The sequence below is a fragment of the Salmo salar genome, chromosome 02 (genome assembly GCF_965601325.2).
Source record: "Salmo salar chromosome 02, fSalSal1, whole genome shotgun sequence".
In the NCBI taxonomy this organism is placed as follows: domain Eukaryota; kingdom Metazoa; phylum Chordata; class Actinopteri; order Salmoniformes; family Salmonidae; genus Salmo; species Salmo salar.
This window is the reverse complement of record NC_138292.1, coordinates 1,079,387-1,097,588: the sequence shown is the minus strand read 5'-3', so window position 1 is coordinate 1,097,588 and position 18,202 is coordinate 1,079,387. Positions and strand designations below refer to the sequence as shown.

The 18,202-nt window shown below is 44.2% G+C and overlaps 1 protein-coding gene across 1 annotated transcript in view; it reads right to left on the bottom strand.

The window, feature by feature from the left end:
- Positions 1 to 358: 358 nt before the first annotated feature.
- LOC106597250 (eukaryotic translation initiation factor 3 subunit H-like) overlaps positions 359 to 18,202 on the bottom strand; it is an 89,873-nt gene continuing 72,029 nt past the window's right edge. The window contains exons 5-8 of the mRNA XM_082958957.1: positions 17,566 to 17,715; positions 4,798 to 4,918; positions 2,117 to 2,249; positions 359 to 784 (exon numbers count right to left, since the gene is read on the bottom strand). Coding sequence (XP_082815083.1) covers positions 687 to 784; positions 2,117 to 2,249; positions 4,798 to 4,918; positions 17,566 to 17,715 — 502 coding nt within the window. The 3' untranslated portion in view covers positions 359 to 686. The remainder of the gene's footprint in view (positions 785 to 2,116; positions 2,250 to 4,797; positions 4,919 to 17,565; positions 17,716 to 18,202) is intronic.

Genomic DNA, 18,202 nt, shown 5'->3' with positions numbered 1-18,202 from the left:
AAGCTGCGGTTAGGAGCACTCCCTTTAAGAGTGTGCTCCTAATCTCAGCTCATTACCTGTATAAAAGACACCTGTGAGCCAGAAATATTTCTGATTGAGAGGGGGTCAAATACTTATTTCCCTCATTAAAATGCTAATCATTTTATAACATTTTTGACATGCGTTTTTTTCTGGATTTTTTTGTTGTTGTTATTCTGTCTCACTGTTCAAATAAACCTACCATTAAAATTATAGACTGATCATTTCTTTGTCAGTGGGCAAACGTACAAAATCAGCAGGGGATGAAATACTCTTCCCCCCCCCCCCACTGTACATGAATAGACATAGAAAGAGCACAGAGAGGCGCAAAACAATGTGGGGAGATGCAAAGATTTTATTCAAGTTACAATAATATTCAAATAAAACTCTTCTTTGGAGAACCTGGAACATGTTGTTTTCTTAATAACTAATAAAACAAAATGGTGGTCACACCGTTATAATTTTAATTTCTTAACAAATCTAACAGCATCACATCAATCCTCCAGTCATAGGGTGGCATCCCAAATCACACCCTATTCCCCTTATATAGTGTACTAGTTTTGACCAGTAGTGCACTATATAAAAAGGGCATAGGATACCATTTAGAACACATTCTGATTGGGTGGAAGGGGGGGGGGGGTTCTCTCCTCCTCCTCCTGTCTTCTCCTTTAGCTGTTGTGTCCCTGAAGGGCCTCGGCCATGAAGAGTTTGCCAAGGTTCTGGGAGGTGAACTCCTTCACATTCTGGCAGTAATTGTTAATTTGCCCTGTTTGGCAGAAACACACAGACAACACAGCAGTATGAATAACAGCAGGAATCATATTAGCAGCGTTGGAGGTCAATCAGTCAGTCGCATGTTGTCAGAAGGGAGACAACAACCGTGCCCAAAATGTCATCCTATCCCCTAATGTGGTGCACTAGTTCTAACCAGAGTTCTACGGGTGTGTCCCTATGGACCCTGGTCACATGTAGTGCACTATATAGGAAATAGGGTGCTATTTTGGGATGAAGCCAACCATCAGAGAGACAGCAGGCAGCCAGGGATGTCAGATGAAGTCTATAACGCTGTAGATGAATGTAACTAACACCATGGAGAGATGAGGGAACAGAACAGAGGAGATAGGTAGTTACCATGGAGAGATGAGGGAACAGAACAGAGGAGGAGGGAGGGTGGGGGGGTACCTGCGATGAGGAGAGAACAGAACAGATAGGTAGCTGCTAGGAGGAGGAGGAGGGTACCTGCGATGAGGAGGGTGTCCATGCGAGGAGGAGAGAACAGAACAGATAGGTAGCTGCTAGGAGGAGGAGGAGGGTACCTGCGATGAGGAGGGTGTCCATGCGAGGAGGAGAGAACAGAACAGATAGGTAGCTGCTAGGAGGAGGAGGAGGAGGGTACCTGCGATGAGGAGGGTGTCCATGCGAGGAGGAGAGAACAGAACAGATAGGTAGCTGCTAGGAGGAGGAGGAGGAGGGTACCTGCGATGAGGAGGGTGTCCATGCGAGGAGGAGAGAACAGAACAGATAGGTAGCTGCTAGGAGGAGGAGGAGGGTACCTGCGATGAGGAGGGTGTCCATGCGAGGAGGAGAGAACAGAACAGATAGGTAGCTGCTAGGAGGAGGAGGAGGAGGGTACCTGCGATGAGGAGGGTGTCCATGCGAGGAGGAGAGAACAGAACAGATAGGTAGCTGCTAGGAGGAGGAGGAGGGTACCTGCGATGAGGAGGGTGTCCATGCGAGGAGGAGAGAACAGAACAGATAGGTAGCTGCTAGGAGGAGGAGGAGGAGGGTACCTGCGATGAGGAGGGTGTCCATGCGAGGAGGAGAGAACAGAACAGATAGGTAGCTGCTAGGAGGAGGAGGAGGGTACCTGCGATGAGGAGGGTGTCCATGCGAGGAGGAGAGAACAGAACAGATAGGTAGCTGCTAGGAGGAGGAGGAGGGTACCTGCGATGAGGAGGGTGTCCATGCGAGGAGGAGAGAACAGAACAGATAGGTAGCTGCTAGGAGGAGGAGGAGGGTACCTGCGATGAGGAGGGTGTCCATGCGAGGAGGAGAGAACAGAACAGATAGGTAGCTGCTAGGAGGAGGAGGAGGGTACCTGCGATGAGGAGGGTGTCCATGCGAGGAGGAGGCTGTGGTGGTTTAAACATCTTGGAAACATCTTCCTCTGGTAGAGGAGTCTCTCCTCTGGTCTGTCTCTGAGCATTCTCCTGCTGACGCCGCTGGGTATACTGCAGAGAGAGAGGGGGAGAGAGAGAGGGGGAGAGAGAGGGGGGAGAGGGAGAGCGAGGGAGAGAGAGAAGGAGAGCGAGGGCGAGAGAGGGAGAGCGAGGGAGAGGGAGGGTGAGAGAGGGAGGGGGAGAGAGAGGGGGAGAGAGAGGGGGGAGAGGGAGGGGGAGAGAGGGAGGGGGAGAGAGGGAGGGAGAGAGAGGGAGAGAGAGAAGGAGAGCGAGAGAAAGCAAGAGAGGGAGGGGGAGAGAGGGAGAGCGAGGGAGAGAAGGAGAGCGAGAGAAGGAGGGAGGGGTGAGCGAGAGAGCAGTGGGGGGAGGGGAGAGGGAAAGAGAGAGCGAGGGGGGGAGGGGAGCGAGAGAGAGGAGAGAGCGAGAGAGAGGAGGGAGGGGAGAGAGAGGAGGGAGGGGAGAGAGAACAGATATAAAATCCGACAGACATGACAGACAGGGATGGAGTGATGTGTGTTGGTATACGACAGACATGACAGACAGGGATGGAGTGATGTGTGTTGGTATACGACAGACATGACAGACAGGGATGGAGTGATGTGTGTTGGTATACGACAGACATGACAGACAGGGATGGAGTGATGTGTGTTGGTATACGACAGACATGACAGACAGGGATGGAGTGATGTGTGTTGGTATACGACAGACATGACAGACAGGGATGGAGTGATGTGTGTTGGTATACGACAGACATGACAGACAGGGATGGAGTGATGTGTGTTGGTATACGACAGACATGACAGACAGGGATGGAGTGATGTGTGTTGGTATACGACAGACATGACAGACAGGGATGGAGTGATGTGTGTTGGTATACGACAGACATGACAGACAGGGATGGAGTGATGTGTGTTGGTATACGACAGACATGACAGACAGGGATGGAGTGATGTGTGTTGGTATACGACAGACATGACAGACAGGGATGGAGTGATGTGTGTTGGTATACGACAGACATGACAGACAGGGATGGAGTGATGTGTGTTGGTATACGACAGACATGACAGACAGGGATGGAGTGATGTGTGTTGGTATACGACAGACATGACAGACAGGGATGGAGTGATGTGTGTTGGTATACGACAGACATGACAGACAGGGATGGAGTGATGTGTGTTGGTATACGACAGACATGACAGACAGGGATGGAGTGATGTGTGTTGGTATACGACAGACATGACAGACAGGGATGGAGTGATGTGTGTTGGTATACGACAGTGGAAATCAGTGATGCGCGTCAGCACCTAAAAGTCTTTTTCATTTGGGGAGGCAGAGCAGAGGACAGGTTGGTGGTGGGGTGTAGATGCTAGGACACTACCGCTACCTGCATACACATACAAAGCCTGTCAAGCCTGCCAGAAACTATCACCACAATATTCATGTATAACTAGGTTTCACACGAGAAACGGCTTCCAGGTTTCACACGAGAAACGGCTTCCAGGTTTCACACGAGAAACGGCTTCCAGGTTTCACACGAGAAACGGCTTCCAGGTTTCACACGAGAAACGGCTTCCAGGTTTCACACGAGAAACGGCTTCCAGGTTTCACACGAGAAACGGCTTCCAGGTTTCACACGAGAAACGGCTTCCAGGTTTCACACGAGAAACGGCTTCCAGGTTTCACACGAGAAATGGCTTCCAGGTTTCATACGAGAAATTACTTCTAGGTTTTATACGAGTAATACAAACTGGTATTTAGTGCTCCATTCCATACTGCAGCCACCCCTCTACTGGGACACTCACATTACAGTGTAACATTGTACCAACTTGATCTGAGGCACGACGGCATCCCTGGTATAGTGGATCAATCAACAGTTATATTATATAATACCTCTGTCTCCCTGGATCAATCAACAGTTATATTATATAGTACCTCTGTCTCCCTGGATCAATCAACAGTTATATTATATAATACCTCTGTCTCCCTGGATCAATCAACAGTTATATTATATAGTACCTCTGTCTCCCTGGATCAATCAACAGTTATATTATATAATACCTCTGTCTCCCTGGATCAATCAACAGTTATATTATATAATACCTCTGTCTCCCTGGATCAATCAACAGTTATATTATATAATACCTCTGTCTCCCTGGATCAATCAACAGTTATATTATATAATACCTCTGTCTCCCTGGATCAATCAACAGTTATATTATATAATACCTCTGTCTCCCTGGTATAGTGGATCTGTTTAGCAGCTTCCCTGCAGGACAGTCAGGACGAGTCCCAAATAGTACCCGAGCTCTTAAATAGTGCACTAGTTTAGATGAAAACCCAGTGGTCTCTCTCTTTCATTCACCATCCCCTCCCCCCGTTCCTCTCTGGAGGAGAGGACTCCCTGTGGACGGGGTCTGAACCTAATTCTATAACGCCCCTCTAACACAATCACTGTCCAGGAAGTAGATTATCTCATTATCAACTACAGTGTGTTGATTACATTTTCCCATCATGATAACAGAATGTGTCTGTGTGTCTCTCTCTCTGTGTGTGTGTGTGTGTGTGTGTGTGTGTGTGTGTGTGTGTGTGTGTGTGTTACCTGGTGTTTCTGCTGCTGTTGCTTGCTGAGGTTACGGCTGTAGGTGTTGTACTTGACAATGTCCTGACTCATATCATCCACTCTGTCCATCAGGAGCTGCAGAGACTTCTCCAGGTGGTTACTGAGGGGAGATGAACACCACATTAGACTACATTCTCCAGGTGGTTACTGAGGGGAGATGAACTACACATTAGATTACATTCTCCAGGTGGTTACTGAGGGGAGATGAACTACACATTAGACTACATTCTCCAGGTGGTTAATGAGGAGAGATGAACTACACATTAGATTACATTCTCAAGGTGGTTACTGAGGGGAGATGAACTACACATTAGACTACATTCTCCAGGTGGTTACTGAGGGGAGATGAACTACACATTAGATTACATTCTCCAGGTGGTTACTGAGGGGAGATGAACACCACATTATACTACATTCTCCAGGTGGTTACTGAGGGGAGATGAACACCACATTAGACTACATTCTCCAGGTGGTTACTGAGGGGAGATGAACTACACATCAGACTACATTCTCCAGGTGGTTACTGAGGGGAGATGAACTACACATTAGATTACATTCTCCAGGTGGTTACTGAGGGGAGATGAACACCACATTAGATTACATTCTCCAGGTGGTTACTGAGGGGAGATGAACTACACATTAGACTACATTCTCCAGGTGGTTACTGAGGGGAGATGAACTACACATTAGACTACATTCTCCAGGTGGTTACTGAGGGGAGATGAACTCCACATTAGATTACATTCTCCAGGTGGTTACTGAGGGGAGATGAACTACACATTAGACTACATTCTCCAGGTGGTTACTGAGGGGAGATGAACTACACATTAGACTACATTCTCCAGGTGGTTACTGAGGGGAGATGAACTACACATTAGACTACATTCTCCAGGTGGTTACTGAGGGGAGATGAACTACACATTAGTCTACACACTACAGATACTACGAACAGAAAGTGACGTCTGTAGTCCGAGGGGGACAGGTTCACTCAGTCGTCCGTAGGTCTGCTGTTTCCTCTCTCTCTAAAACAGCCAAGGCAGCAGGACCAGACGGATTACCAGGGCGGGTACTCAGAGCATACGTTAATCAGCTGGCAAGTGACTTCACTGACATTTTCAACCTTTCCCTGACCCAGTGTGTAAATACCCAGTGTGTAAATCCTGAAGCTGTGCGACAGAAGAGGAAATAACTTCTCCCAGCCATGAAAAGCTGCCAGAGCGGACGGGGACATTGCTTATATCCACTATGACAGGCTCATTGTCCAACCTACCCTCCTTCCCAGAAGCCTGGAAGGGATGAGAGAGCCAAACCTAGGGGTTCGTAGCTTCAACCCCGCAGCACAACGCACACACACACACACACACACACACACACACACACACACACACACACACACACACACACACACACACACACACACACACACACACACACACACACACACACACACACACACACACACACAGCTGAATGTATATTTGTTTCTCTTGCGTTGTTCGTTCTTATCCATATTATGTCTGTCTGTGAGAAGCTACCCAGGAAAGGGCTGATAATAATCCATATTACTATATGTAGCCTTAGAAATAAGGTTCAGGAAATCAATAACTTGCCAACATCAGATAACATTCATATATTAGCCTTTTCTGAGAATCACTTCGATAATTCCTTTGATGATACAGCAATACAAGGATATAACATCTATAGAAGAGACAGGAATGCTTATGGCGGAGGTGTTGCTGTATATATATTCAGAGCCATATCCCTGTAATGCTTAGAGAAGATCTTATGTCAAGTGTTATTGAAGTGTTGTGGTTGCAGGTTCACTTGGCACATCTAAAGCCTTTTCCTTTGGGGTGTTGCTATAGGCCACCAGGGGCTAACAGTCAGTATCTAAATAATATGTGTGAAATGCTTGATAGTGTATGTGATGTAAACAGAGAGGTCTACTTTCTGGGGGACCTGAATATCACCTGGTTTTCATCAAGCTGTCCGCTCAAGAGGAAGCTTCTTACTGTAACCAGTGCCTGTAATCTGGTTCAGGTTATTAATCAACCTACCAGGGTGTTTACAAAACACTACAGGAACAAGATCATCCACATGTATCTATCACATTTCTACTAATACTGTATAACTTTGTTCTAAAGCTGTATCTGTTCCCATTGGATGCAGTGATCACAATATAGAGGCTATATCCAGGAAAGACAAAGTTCCAACAGCTGGGCCTTAAATAGTATATAAGAGATCATACAAACGATTTAACTGTGACTCTTATGCGGATGTTGTTAAACATATGTGTTGATGTGATTAATAAAGGAGCATCCAGATGCTATTCTTGATGAATATATTAAAATAGCTGTTTCCCCAATTATTGCTAAACATGAACCTGTTAAGAAACTGACTGTTAGACCTGTTAAGGCTCCATGGATTGACGAGGAAATGAAAAAACGGTATGGTTGAAAGAGATGGGGGCAAAAGGAGTGTCTGATAAGTCTGGCTGCACATCTGACTGGCTGATTTACTGCAAATTGAGAAATTATACGACTCCACGCATCAAAAGAAGAAGAAACTATTATGAAGCCAAGATCAACGATATAAAAAGTACTTTAAATTAAATTATGGGTTGAAAGACTAATTCCACTCCATCTTTCATTGAACCAGATGGCTAATTCATCACAAAACCATTTGATGTTGCCAATTATGTTTATGATCATTTCATTGGCAAAGTGGGAAAACTGAGGGAAATGCCAGTGAGCAATTGTGCTCATGCATTAAAAAACTAATAATGAAAAGGAAAGCATTGCAAGTTATAATTTTGTAAATTTAGTCTGGGAGATGTGGAACAACCTCCTGGCATTGACAACTTAGAAGGAAAGCTAGTGAAGATGGTAAGTGACTCTACAGCCACTCCTATCTGTCATATCTTTCATCTGAATCTAGAGGGAAGTCTGTCTTCCGTCCGGGCCTGACGACAAAGTCATTCCGCTACCCAAGAGAGGTAAAGCAGCCCTTTAAAATGGTTCTAACAGCAGACCAATCAGCTTGCTGCCAGCTCTTAGAAAACTGTTGGGGGGGGGGGGGGATGTGTTTGACCAAATACAATGCTATTTCTCTGTAAACAAATTAACAACAGTCTTTCGGCATGCTTATAAAGAAGGGTACTCAACATCTACTGCACTGACACAAGTGACTGATGATTGGTTGAAAGAAATGGGTAATAAGAAGATTGCCTTGATGTCAGCTTTGCTCACTCTTGGCATTCTCTCAACCAGCTTCATGAGATAGTCACTTGGAATGCATTTCAATTAAGATGTGTGCCTTGTTAAAAGTTAATTTGTGTAATTTCTTTCCGTCTTAATGAGTTTGAGACAATCAGTTGTGCTGTGACTAGGAAGGGGTGGTATACAGAAGATAGCTGTTTGGTAAAAGTCCATATTATGGCAAGAACAGCTCAAATAAGCAAAGAGAAACGACGCTCCATTACTTTAACGACATGAAGGTCAGTCAATACGGAACATTTCAAGAAAGTTTCTTCAAGTGCAGTCGCATAAACCATCAAGCACTATGATGAAACTGGCTCTCATGGGGACCGCCACGGGAAAGGAAGACCCAGAGTTCTCTGCTGCAGAGGATAAGTTCATTAGTTACCAGCCTCAGAAATTGCAGCCCAAATAAATGCTTCACAGAGTTCAAGTAACAGACATCTCAACATCAACTGTTCAGAGGAGACTGCATGAATCAGGCCTTCATGGTTGAATTGCTGCAGAGAAACCTCTACTAAAGGACACCAATAATAAGAAGACTTGCCCTCGGCCAACAAACACAAGCAATGGACATTAGACCAGTGGAAATATGTCCTTTGGTCTGATGAGTCCAAATTTGAGATTTTTGGTTCCAACCGCCATGTCTTTCAACCGCCGTGTCTTTGAGAGACGCAGAGTAGGTGAACGGAGGATCTCCACGTGTGACACACACACACACACACACACACACACACTTGGGGTCACTTAAAAATGTCCTTGTTTTTGAAAGAAAAGCACAAAAAAAATAGCATCAAATTGATCAGAAATACAGTGTAGACATTGTTAATGTTGTAAATAACTATTGTAGCTGGAAATTGATGATTTTTTTATGGAATATCTACATAGGCGTACAGAGGCCCATTATCAGCAACCATCACTCCTGTGTTCCAATGGCACATTGTGTTAGCTAATCCAAGTTTATCATTTTAAAAGGCTAATTGATCATTAGAAAACCTTGCAATTAAGTTAGCACAACTGAAAACTGTTGTGCTAATTAAAGAAGCAATAAAACTGGCCTTCTTTAGACCAGTTGACTATCTGGAGCATCAGCATTTGTGGGTTCGATTACAGGCTCAAAATGTCCAGAAACAAAGACCTTTCTTCTGAAACTCGTCAGTCTATTCTTGTTTTGAGAAATTGCCAAGAAACTGAAGATCTCGTACAACGCTGTGTACTAATCCCTTCACAGAACAGCGCAAACGGTCTCTAACCAGAATAGAAAGAGGAGTGGGAGGCACCGGCGCACAACTGAACAAGAGGACAAGTACATTAGAGTGTCTAGTTTGTGAAACCGACGCCTCAAAAGTCATCAACTAGCAGCTTCATTAAATAGTAGCCGCAAAACACCAGCCTCAATGTCAACAGTGAAGAGGCGATTCCGGGATGCTGGCCTAATACCACAACACCATTGACTAATACCACAACACCATGGACTAATACCACAACACCATGGACTAATACCACAACACCACGGACTAATACCACAACACCACGGACTAATACCACAACACCATGGACTAATACCACAACACCATGGACTAATACCACAACACCATGGACTAATACCACAACACTATGGACTAATACCACAACACCATGGACTAATACCACAACACTACTAAGGGATCAACACCATGGACTAATACCACAACACCATGGACTAATACCACAACACCATGGACTAATACCACAACACCATGGACTAATACCACAACACCATGGACTAATACCACAACACCATGGACTAATACCACAACACCATGGACTAATACCACAACACTATGGACTAATACCACAACACTATGGACTAATACCACAACACCATGGACTAATACCACAACACCATGGACTAATACCACAACACTACTAAGGGATCAACACTATGGACTAATACCACAACAGCATGGACTAATACCACAACAGCATGGACTAATACCACAACACCATGGACTAATACCACAACACCATGGACTAATACCACAACACCATGGACTAATACCACAACACCATGGACTAATACCACAACACCATGGACTAATACCACAACACCATGGACTAATACCACAACACTATGGACTAATACCACAACACCATGGACTAATACCACAACACCATGGACTAATACCACAACACCATGGACTAATACCACAACACTACTAAGGGATCAACACCATGGACTAATACCACAACACCATGGACTAATACCACAACACCATGGACTAATACCAAAACACCATGGACTAATACCACAACACTATGGACTAATACCACAAGACCATGGACTAATACCACAACACCATGGACTAATACCACAACACTATGGACTAATACCACAACACCATGGACTAATACCACAACACCATGGACTAATACCACAACACTACTAAGGGACCAACACCATGGACTAATACCACAACACTATGGACTAATACCACAACACCATGGACTAATACCACAACACCATGGACTAATACCACAACACCATGGACTAATACCACAACACCATGGACTAATACCACAACACCATGGACTAATACCACAACACCATTGACTAATACCACAACACTATGGACTAATACCACAACACCATGGACTAATACCACAACACTATGGACTAATACCACAACACCATGGACTAATACCACAACATCATGGACTAATACCACAACACCATGAACTAATACCACAACACTACTAAGGGATCAACACTATGGACTAATACCACAACACCATGGACTAATACCACAACACCATGGACTAATACCACAACACCATGGACTAATACCACAACACATTGGACTAATACCACAACACCATGGACTAATACCACAACACTATGGACTAATACCACAACACCATGGACTAATACCACAACACTACTAAGGGATCAACACCATGGACTAATACCACAACACCATGGACTAATACCACAACACCATGGACTAATACCACAACACCATGGACTAATACCACAACACCATGGACTAATACCACAACACCATGGACTAATACCACAACACCATGGACTAATACCACAACACCATGGACTAATACCACAACACCATGGACTAATACCACAACACCATGGACTAATACCACAACACCATGGACTAATACCACAACACCATGGACTAATACCACAACACTATGGACTAATACCACAACACCATGGACTAATACCACAACACCATGGACTAATACCACAACACTACTAAGGGATCAACACTATGGACTAATACCACAACAGCATGGACTAATACCACAACACCATGGACTAATACCACAACACCATGGACTAATACCACAACACCATGGACTAATACCACAACACTATGGACTAATACCACAACACCATGGACTAATACCACAACACTACTAAGGGATCAACACCATGGACTAATACCACAACACCATGGACTAATACCACAACACCATGGACTAATACCACAACACCATGGACTAATACCACAACACCATGGACTAATACCACAACACCATGGACTAATACCACAACACCATGGACTAATACCACAACACCATGGACTAATACCACAACACCATGGACTAATACCACAACACCATGGACTAATACCACAACACTATGGACTAATACCACAACACCATGGACTAATACCACAACACCATGGACTAATACCACAACACTACTAAGGGATCAACACTATGGACTAATACCACAACAGCATGGACTAATACCACAACACCATGGACTAATACCACAACACCATGGACTAATACCACAACACCATGGACTAATACCACAACACCATGGACTAATACCACAACACCATGGACTAATACCACAACACAATGGACTAATACCACAACACCATGGACTAATACCACAACACCATGGACTAATACCACAACACCATGGACTAATACCACAACACCATGGACTAATACCACAACACTATGGACTAATACCACAACACCATGGACTAATACCACAACACCATGGACTAATACCACAACACCATGGACTAATACCACAACACTACTAAGGGATCAACACCATGGACTAATACCACAACACCATGGACTAATACCACAACACCATGGACTAATACCAAAACACCATGGACTAATACCACAACACTATGGACTAATACCACAAGACCATGGACTAATACCACAACACCATGGACTAATACCACAACACTATGGACTAATACCACAACACCATGGACTAATACCACAACACCATGGACTAATACCACAACACTACTAAGGGATCAACACCATGGACTAATACCACAACACCATGGACTAAAACCACAACACCATGGACTAATACCACAACACCATGGACTAATACCACAACACCATGGACTAATACCACAACACCATGGACTAATACCACAACACCATGGACTAATACCACAACACCATGGACTAATACCACAACACCATGGACTAATACCACAACACTATGGACTAATACCACAACACTACTAAGGGATCAACACTATGGACTAATACCACAACACCATGGACTAATACCACAACACCATGGACTAATACCACAACACTACTAAGGGATCAACACCATGGACTAATACCACAACACCATGGACTAATACCACAACACCATGGACTAATACCACAACACCATGGACTAATACCACAACACCATGGACTAATACCACAACACCATGGACTAATACCACAACACCATGGACTAATACCACAACACTACTAAGGGACCAACACCATGGACTAATACCACAACACTATGGACTAATACCACAACACCATGGACTAATACCACAACACCATGGACTAATACCACAACACCATGGACTAATACCACAACACCATGGACTAATACCACAACACCATGGACTAATACCACAACACCATGGACTAATACCACAACACCATGGACTAATACCACAACACTACTAAGGGATCAACACTATGGACTAATACCACAACACCATGGACTAATACCACAACACTATGGACTAATACCACAACACCATGGACTAATACCACAACACCATGGACTAATACCACAACACTACTAAGGGATCAACACTATGGACTAATACCACAACACCATGGACTAATACCACAACACCATGGACTAATACCACAACACCATGGACTAATACCACAACACCATGGACTAATACCACAACACCATGGACTAATACCACAACACTACTAAGGGATCAACACTATGGACTAATACCACAACACCATGGACTAATACCACAACACCACGGTCTAATACCACAACACCACGGACTAATACCACAACACCACGGACTAATACCACAACACCATGGACTAATACCACAACACCATGGACTAATACCACAACACCATGGACTAATACCACAACACTACTAAGGGATCAACACCATGGACTAATACCACAACACCATACCACAACACCATGGACTAATACCACAACACCATGGACTAATACCACAACACCATGGACTAATACCACAACACCATGGACTAATACCACAACACCATGGACTAAAACCACAACACCATGGACTAATACCACAACACCATGGACTAATACCACAACACCATGGACTAATACCACAACACCATGGACTAATACCACAACACCATGGACTAATACCACAACACCATGGACTAATACCACAACACCATGGACTAATACCACAACACTATGGACTAATACCACAACACCATGGACTAATACCACAACACCATGGACTAATACCACAACACTATGGACTAATACCACAACACTACTAAGGGATCAACACTATGGACTAATACCACAACACCATGGACTAATACCACAACACCATGGACTAATACCACAACACTACTAAGGGATCAACACCATGGACTAATACCACAACACCATGGACTAATACCACAACACCATGGACTAATACCACAACACTACTAAGGGACCAACACCATGGACTAATACCACAACACTATGGACTAATACCACAACACTATGGACTAATACCACAACACCATGGACTAATACCACAACACCATGGACTAATACCACAACACCATGGACTAATACCACAACACCATGGACTAATACCACAACACTACTAAGGGATCAACACTATGGACTAATACCACAACACCATGGACTAATACCACAACACCATGGACTAATACCACAACACCATGGACTAATACCACAACACTATGGACTAATAGAACACAAGAGATCCTCTCTTCTAACAGGCCTACATGCCAACAGGAATGAGATATAATATGGTATAAATAATGGCAAGGACATGTCATGATGACTGTTAAGAGTGACCTGGTTTCAGAAGGAACAAAACATTGTTCTCAGAATATGACAATGACAAATGTGGCCAATGTGAAAACGACACAGTGGAAATTACATCAAATCTATTACCTGTTAAGATATGAAGCATCTCTGTCCACACGGACAGAAGGACGAAGCATCGCACGAGGCAATCTGACAACTTCAGAAAACGATTTGGCCGTGCCAGACATTTCATGGCTAGAATCCACAGCAGGGCCCCACAGGGGAACTATTCATACCGTTGACTTATTCTACATTTTGTTGCGCTACAGCCTGAATTCAAAATGGATTCCATTTATTTAAAACAAAATGTCACCCATCTTCACACAATACCCCCATAATGAAAAAGTGAAAACGTGTTTTTGGAAAATGAAATATTTAATTTATATAAGTATTCACACACACACACACACACACACACACACACACACACACACACACACACACACACACACACACACACACACACACACACACACACACACACACACACACACACACACACGGCAATACTTTGTAAAAGCACTTTAGGCAGTGATTACAGCGGAGAGTCTTTCTGGGATGTCTCTAAAAGCTTTCCACACCTGGAGTGTGTAAAACACCACTATTATTTTTGTTAATGATTCAAGCTCTGTCAAATTGGTTGTTGATCATTGCCATAGATTTTCAAGTAGATTTAAGTCTAAACTGTAACTCGGCATCTCAGGAATATTCACAGTAGTTTCGGTATTCAACTCTAGTGTAGTTTTGGTCTTGTGTTTTAGGTTAATGTCCTGCTGAAATGTGAATTAATCTCCTACTGTCTGGTGGAAAGCAGAACCAGGTTTTCACCTGTGCTTAGCTTCATTAAGTTGTTTTTATCCTGAAAAACTCCCTAGTCCTTAGCGATTACAAGCATACCCATAACATGATGCAGCCATCACTATGCTAGAAAATACGTAGAGTGGTACTCAGTAATGTGTTGTATTTGCCCCAAACATAACACTTTGTATTCAGGACCAAAAGTCTACTTGCATTGCCAAATTTTTTGCAGTATTACTTTAGTGCCTTGTTGCAAACAGGATACATGTTTTGGAAAAATTGTTAGCTGTCATTTCGGTTAGCATTGTGGAGTAACTATAATGAACACAAATATAAATGCAACATGTAAAGTGTTGGTCCCATGTTTCATGAACTGAAATAAAAGATCCCAGAAATGTTCCATACACACAAAAAACATCTCTCAAATTGTGCACAAATATGTTTACATTCCTGTTAGTGAGCATTTCTCCTTTGCCAAGATAATCCATTCACCTGACAGGTGCAGCATATCAAGAACCTGATTAAACAGCATTATCATTACACAGGTGCCCCTTGTGCTGGGGACAATTAAAGGCCACACTGAAATATTAAAAAGGTGCAGTTTTGTCACACAACACAATGACACACACGTCTCAAGTTGAGGGAATGTGCAATTGGTATGCTGACTGCAGGAATGACCACCAGAGCTGTGGTCAGAGAATTTAATGTCTGTCAGGAAGACCAGCAGTTCATAACTCACTCAGTCTTCTGCATGTTTAATGAGGGACCACTGTTAATCCGTTGGATATCAATAATGAAGTCAATACCTAGGATTCATTCCAAATGGCACCCTATTCCCTATATAGGGAATAGGGTGCCATCTATATAGGGAATAGGGTGCCATCTATATAGGGAATAGGGTGCCATCTATATAGGGAATCGGGTGCCATCTATGTAGGGAATAGGGTGCCATCTATGTAGGGAATAGGGTGCCATCTATATAGGGAATAGGGTGCCATCTATATAGGGAATAGGGTGCCATCTATATAGGGAATAGGGTGCCATCTATATAGGGAATAGGGTGCCATTTATATAGGGAATAGGGTGCCATCTATATAGGGAATCGGGTGCCATCTATATAGGGAATAGGGTGCCATCTATATAGGGAATAGGGTGCCATCTATATAGGGAATAGGGTGCCATCTATATAGGGAATAGGGTGCCATCTATATAGGGAATAGGGTGCCATTTGGGATGTACACCGCTCTAAATGGATCAAAGCGCCTCAGAGCAATCTCCATTATCACAGTTAGAGAGGGAGTAGTGAGGGGAAATGGCTTAGTAACCCCCAGACACACTAACCCCCAGACACACTAACCCCCAGACACACTAACCACTACACACTAACCCCTACACACACACTAACTGGAGAGGCTGAGCAGTAGTCCCAGTAGGCTACTAGCTCCCACATCAACCCCTAACCCCTACCTTCTAGGGCACTAGGATAGACAGCCCCTAGCCCCTACCTTCTAGGGCACTAGGATAGACAGCCCCTAGCCCCTACGTTCTAGGGCACTAGGATAGACAGCCCCTAGCCCCTACCTTCTAGGGCACTAGGATAGACAGCCCCTAGCCCCTACCTTCTAGGGCACTAGGATAGACAGCCCCTAGCCCCTACCTTCTAGGGCACTAGGATAGACAGCCCCTAGCCCCTACCTTCTAGGGCACTAGGATAGACAGCCCCTAGCCCCTACCTTCTAGGGCACTAGGATAGACAGCCCCTAGCCCCTACCTTCTAGGGCACTAGGATAGACAGCCCCTAGCCCCTACCTTCTAGGGCACTAGAATAGACAGCCCCTAGCCCCTACCTTCTAGGGCACTAGGATAGACAGCCCCTACCTTCTAGGGCACTAGGATAGACAGCCCCTACCTTCTAGGGCACTAGGATAGACAGCCCCTACCTTCTAGGGCACTAGGATAGACAGCCCCTAGCCCCTACCTTCTAGGGCACTAGGATAGACAGCCCCTAGCCCCTAACTTCTAGGGCACTAGGATAGACAGCCCCTAGCCCCTACCTTCTAGGGCACTAGGATAGACAGCCCCTACCTTCTAGGGCACTAGGATAGACAGCCCCTAGCCCCTACCTTCTAGGGCACTAGGATAGACAGCCCCTACCTTCTAGGGCACTAGGATAGACAGCCCCTACCTTCTAGGGCACTAGGATAGACAGCCCCTACCTTCTAGGGCACTAGGATAGACAGCCCCTAGCCCCTACCTTCTAGGGCACTAGGATAGACAGCCCCTAACCCCTACCTTCTAGGGCACTAGGATAGACAGCCCCAGCACCAAGCCACATACCTGCTGGAGAGGTTGAGCAGTTCGTGTTTGTCGGCCACAGTACACTTCTCCTCCAGTTCCCACATCAGAACGTTGATCAGATGGGAGTTCTTGATCACGATGGGAACCTCCTCAAACATGTGTTCAAAACCAATCATGGCCTTCTTCAATCTGGGGAGGAGGGAGAGAAAACAATCACTTCAGTTCAATTCAAAGTCAATTACATTCCATCCAGTTCAATTCAAAGACAATTACCTGAAATCCAGTTCAACCCAGTTCAATACAAAGTCAATTACATTCAACCCAGTTCAATCCAAAGTCAATTAGATTCAATTCAAAGTCAATTACATTCAATCCAAAATCAATTACATTCAATCCAAAATCAATTACATTCAATTCAAAGTCAATTACATTCAATCCGGTTCAATTCGATTTGATTGCCAGCTCCACAAAATGTAGTTGAATGTACGAATTTGCCATGTGTGTTTATAAAGCTGGATCATATAGACAGCAGTCGTGGTAAACTGACAGTAGAGACAACATAACATAACAGTATTGTCTAGTATAAAGCTGGATCATATAGACAACATAACATAACATAACAGTATTGTCTAGTATAAAGCTGGATCATATAGACAACATAACATAACATAACAGT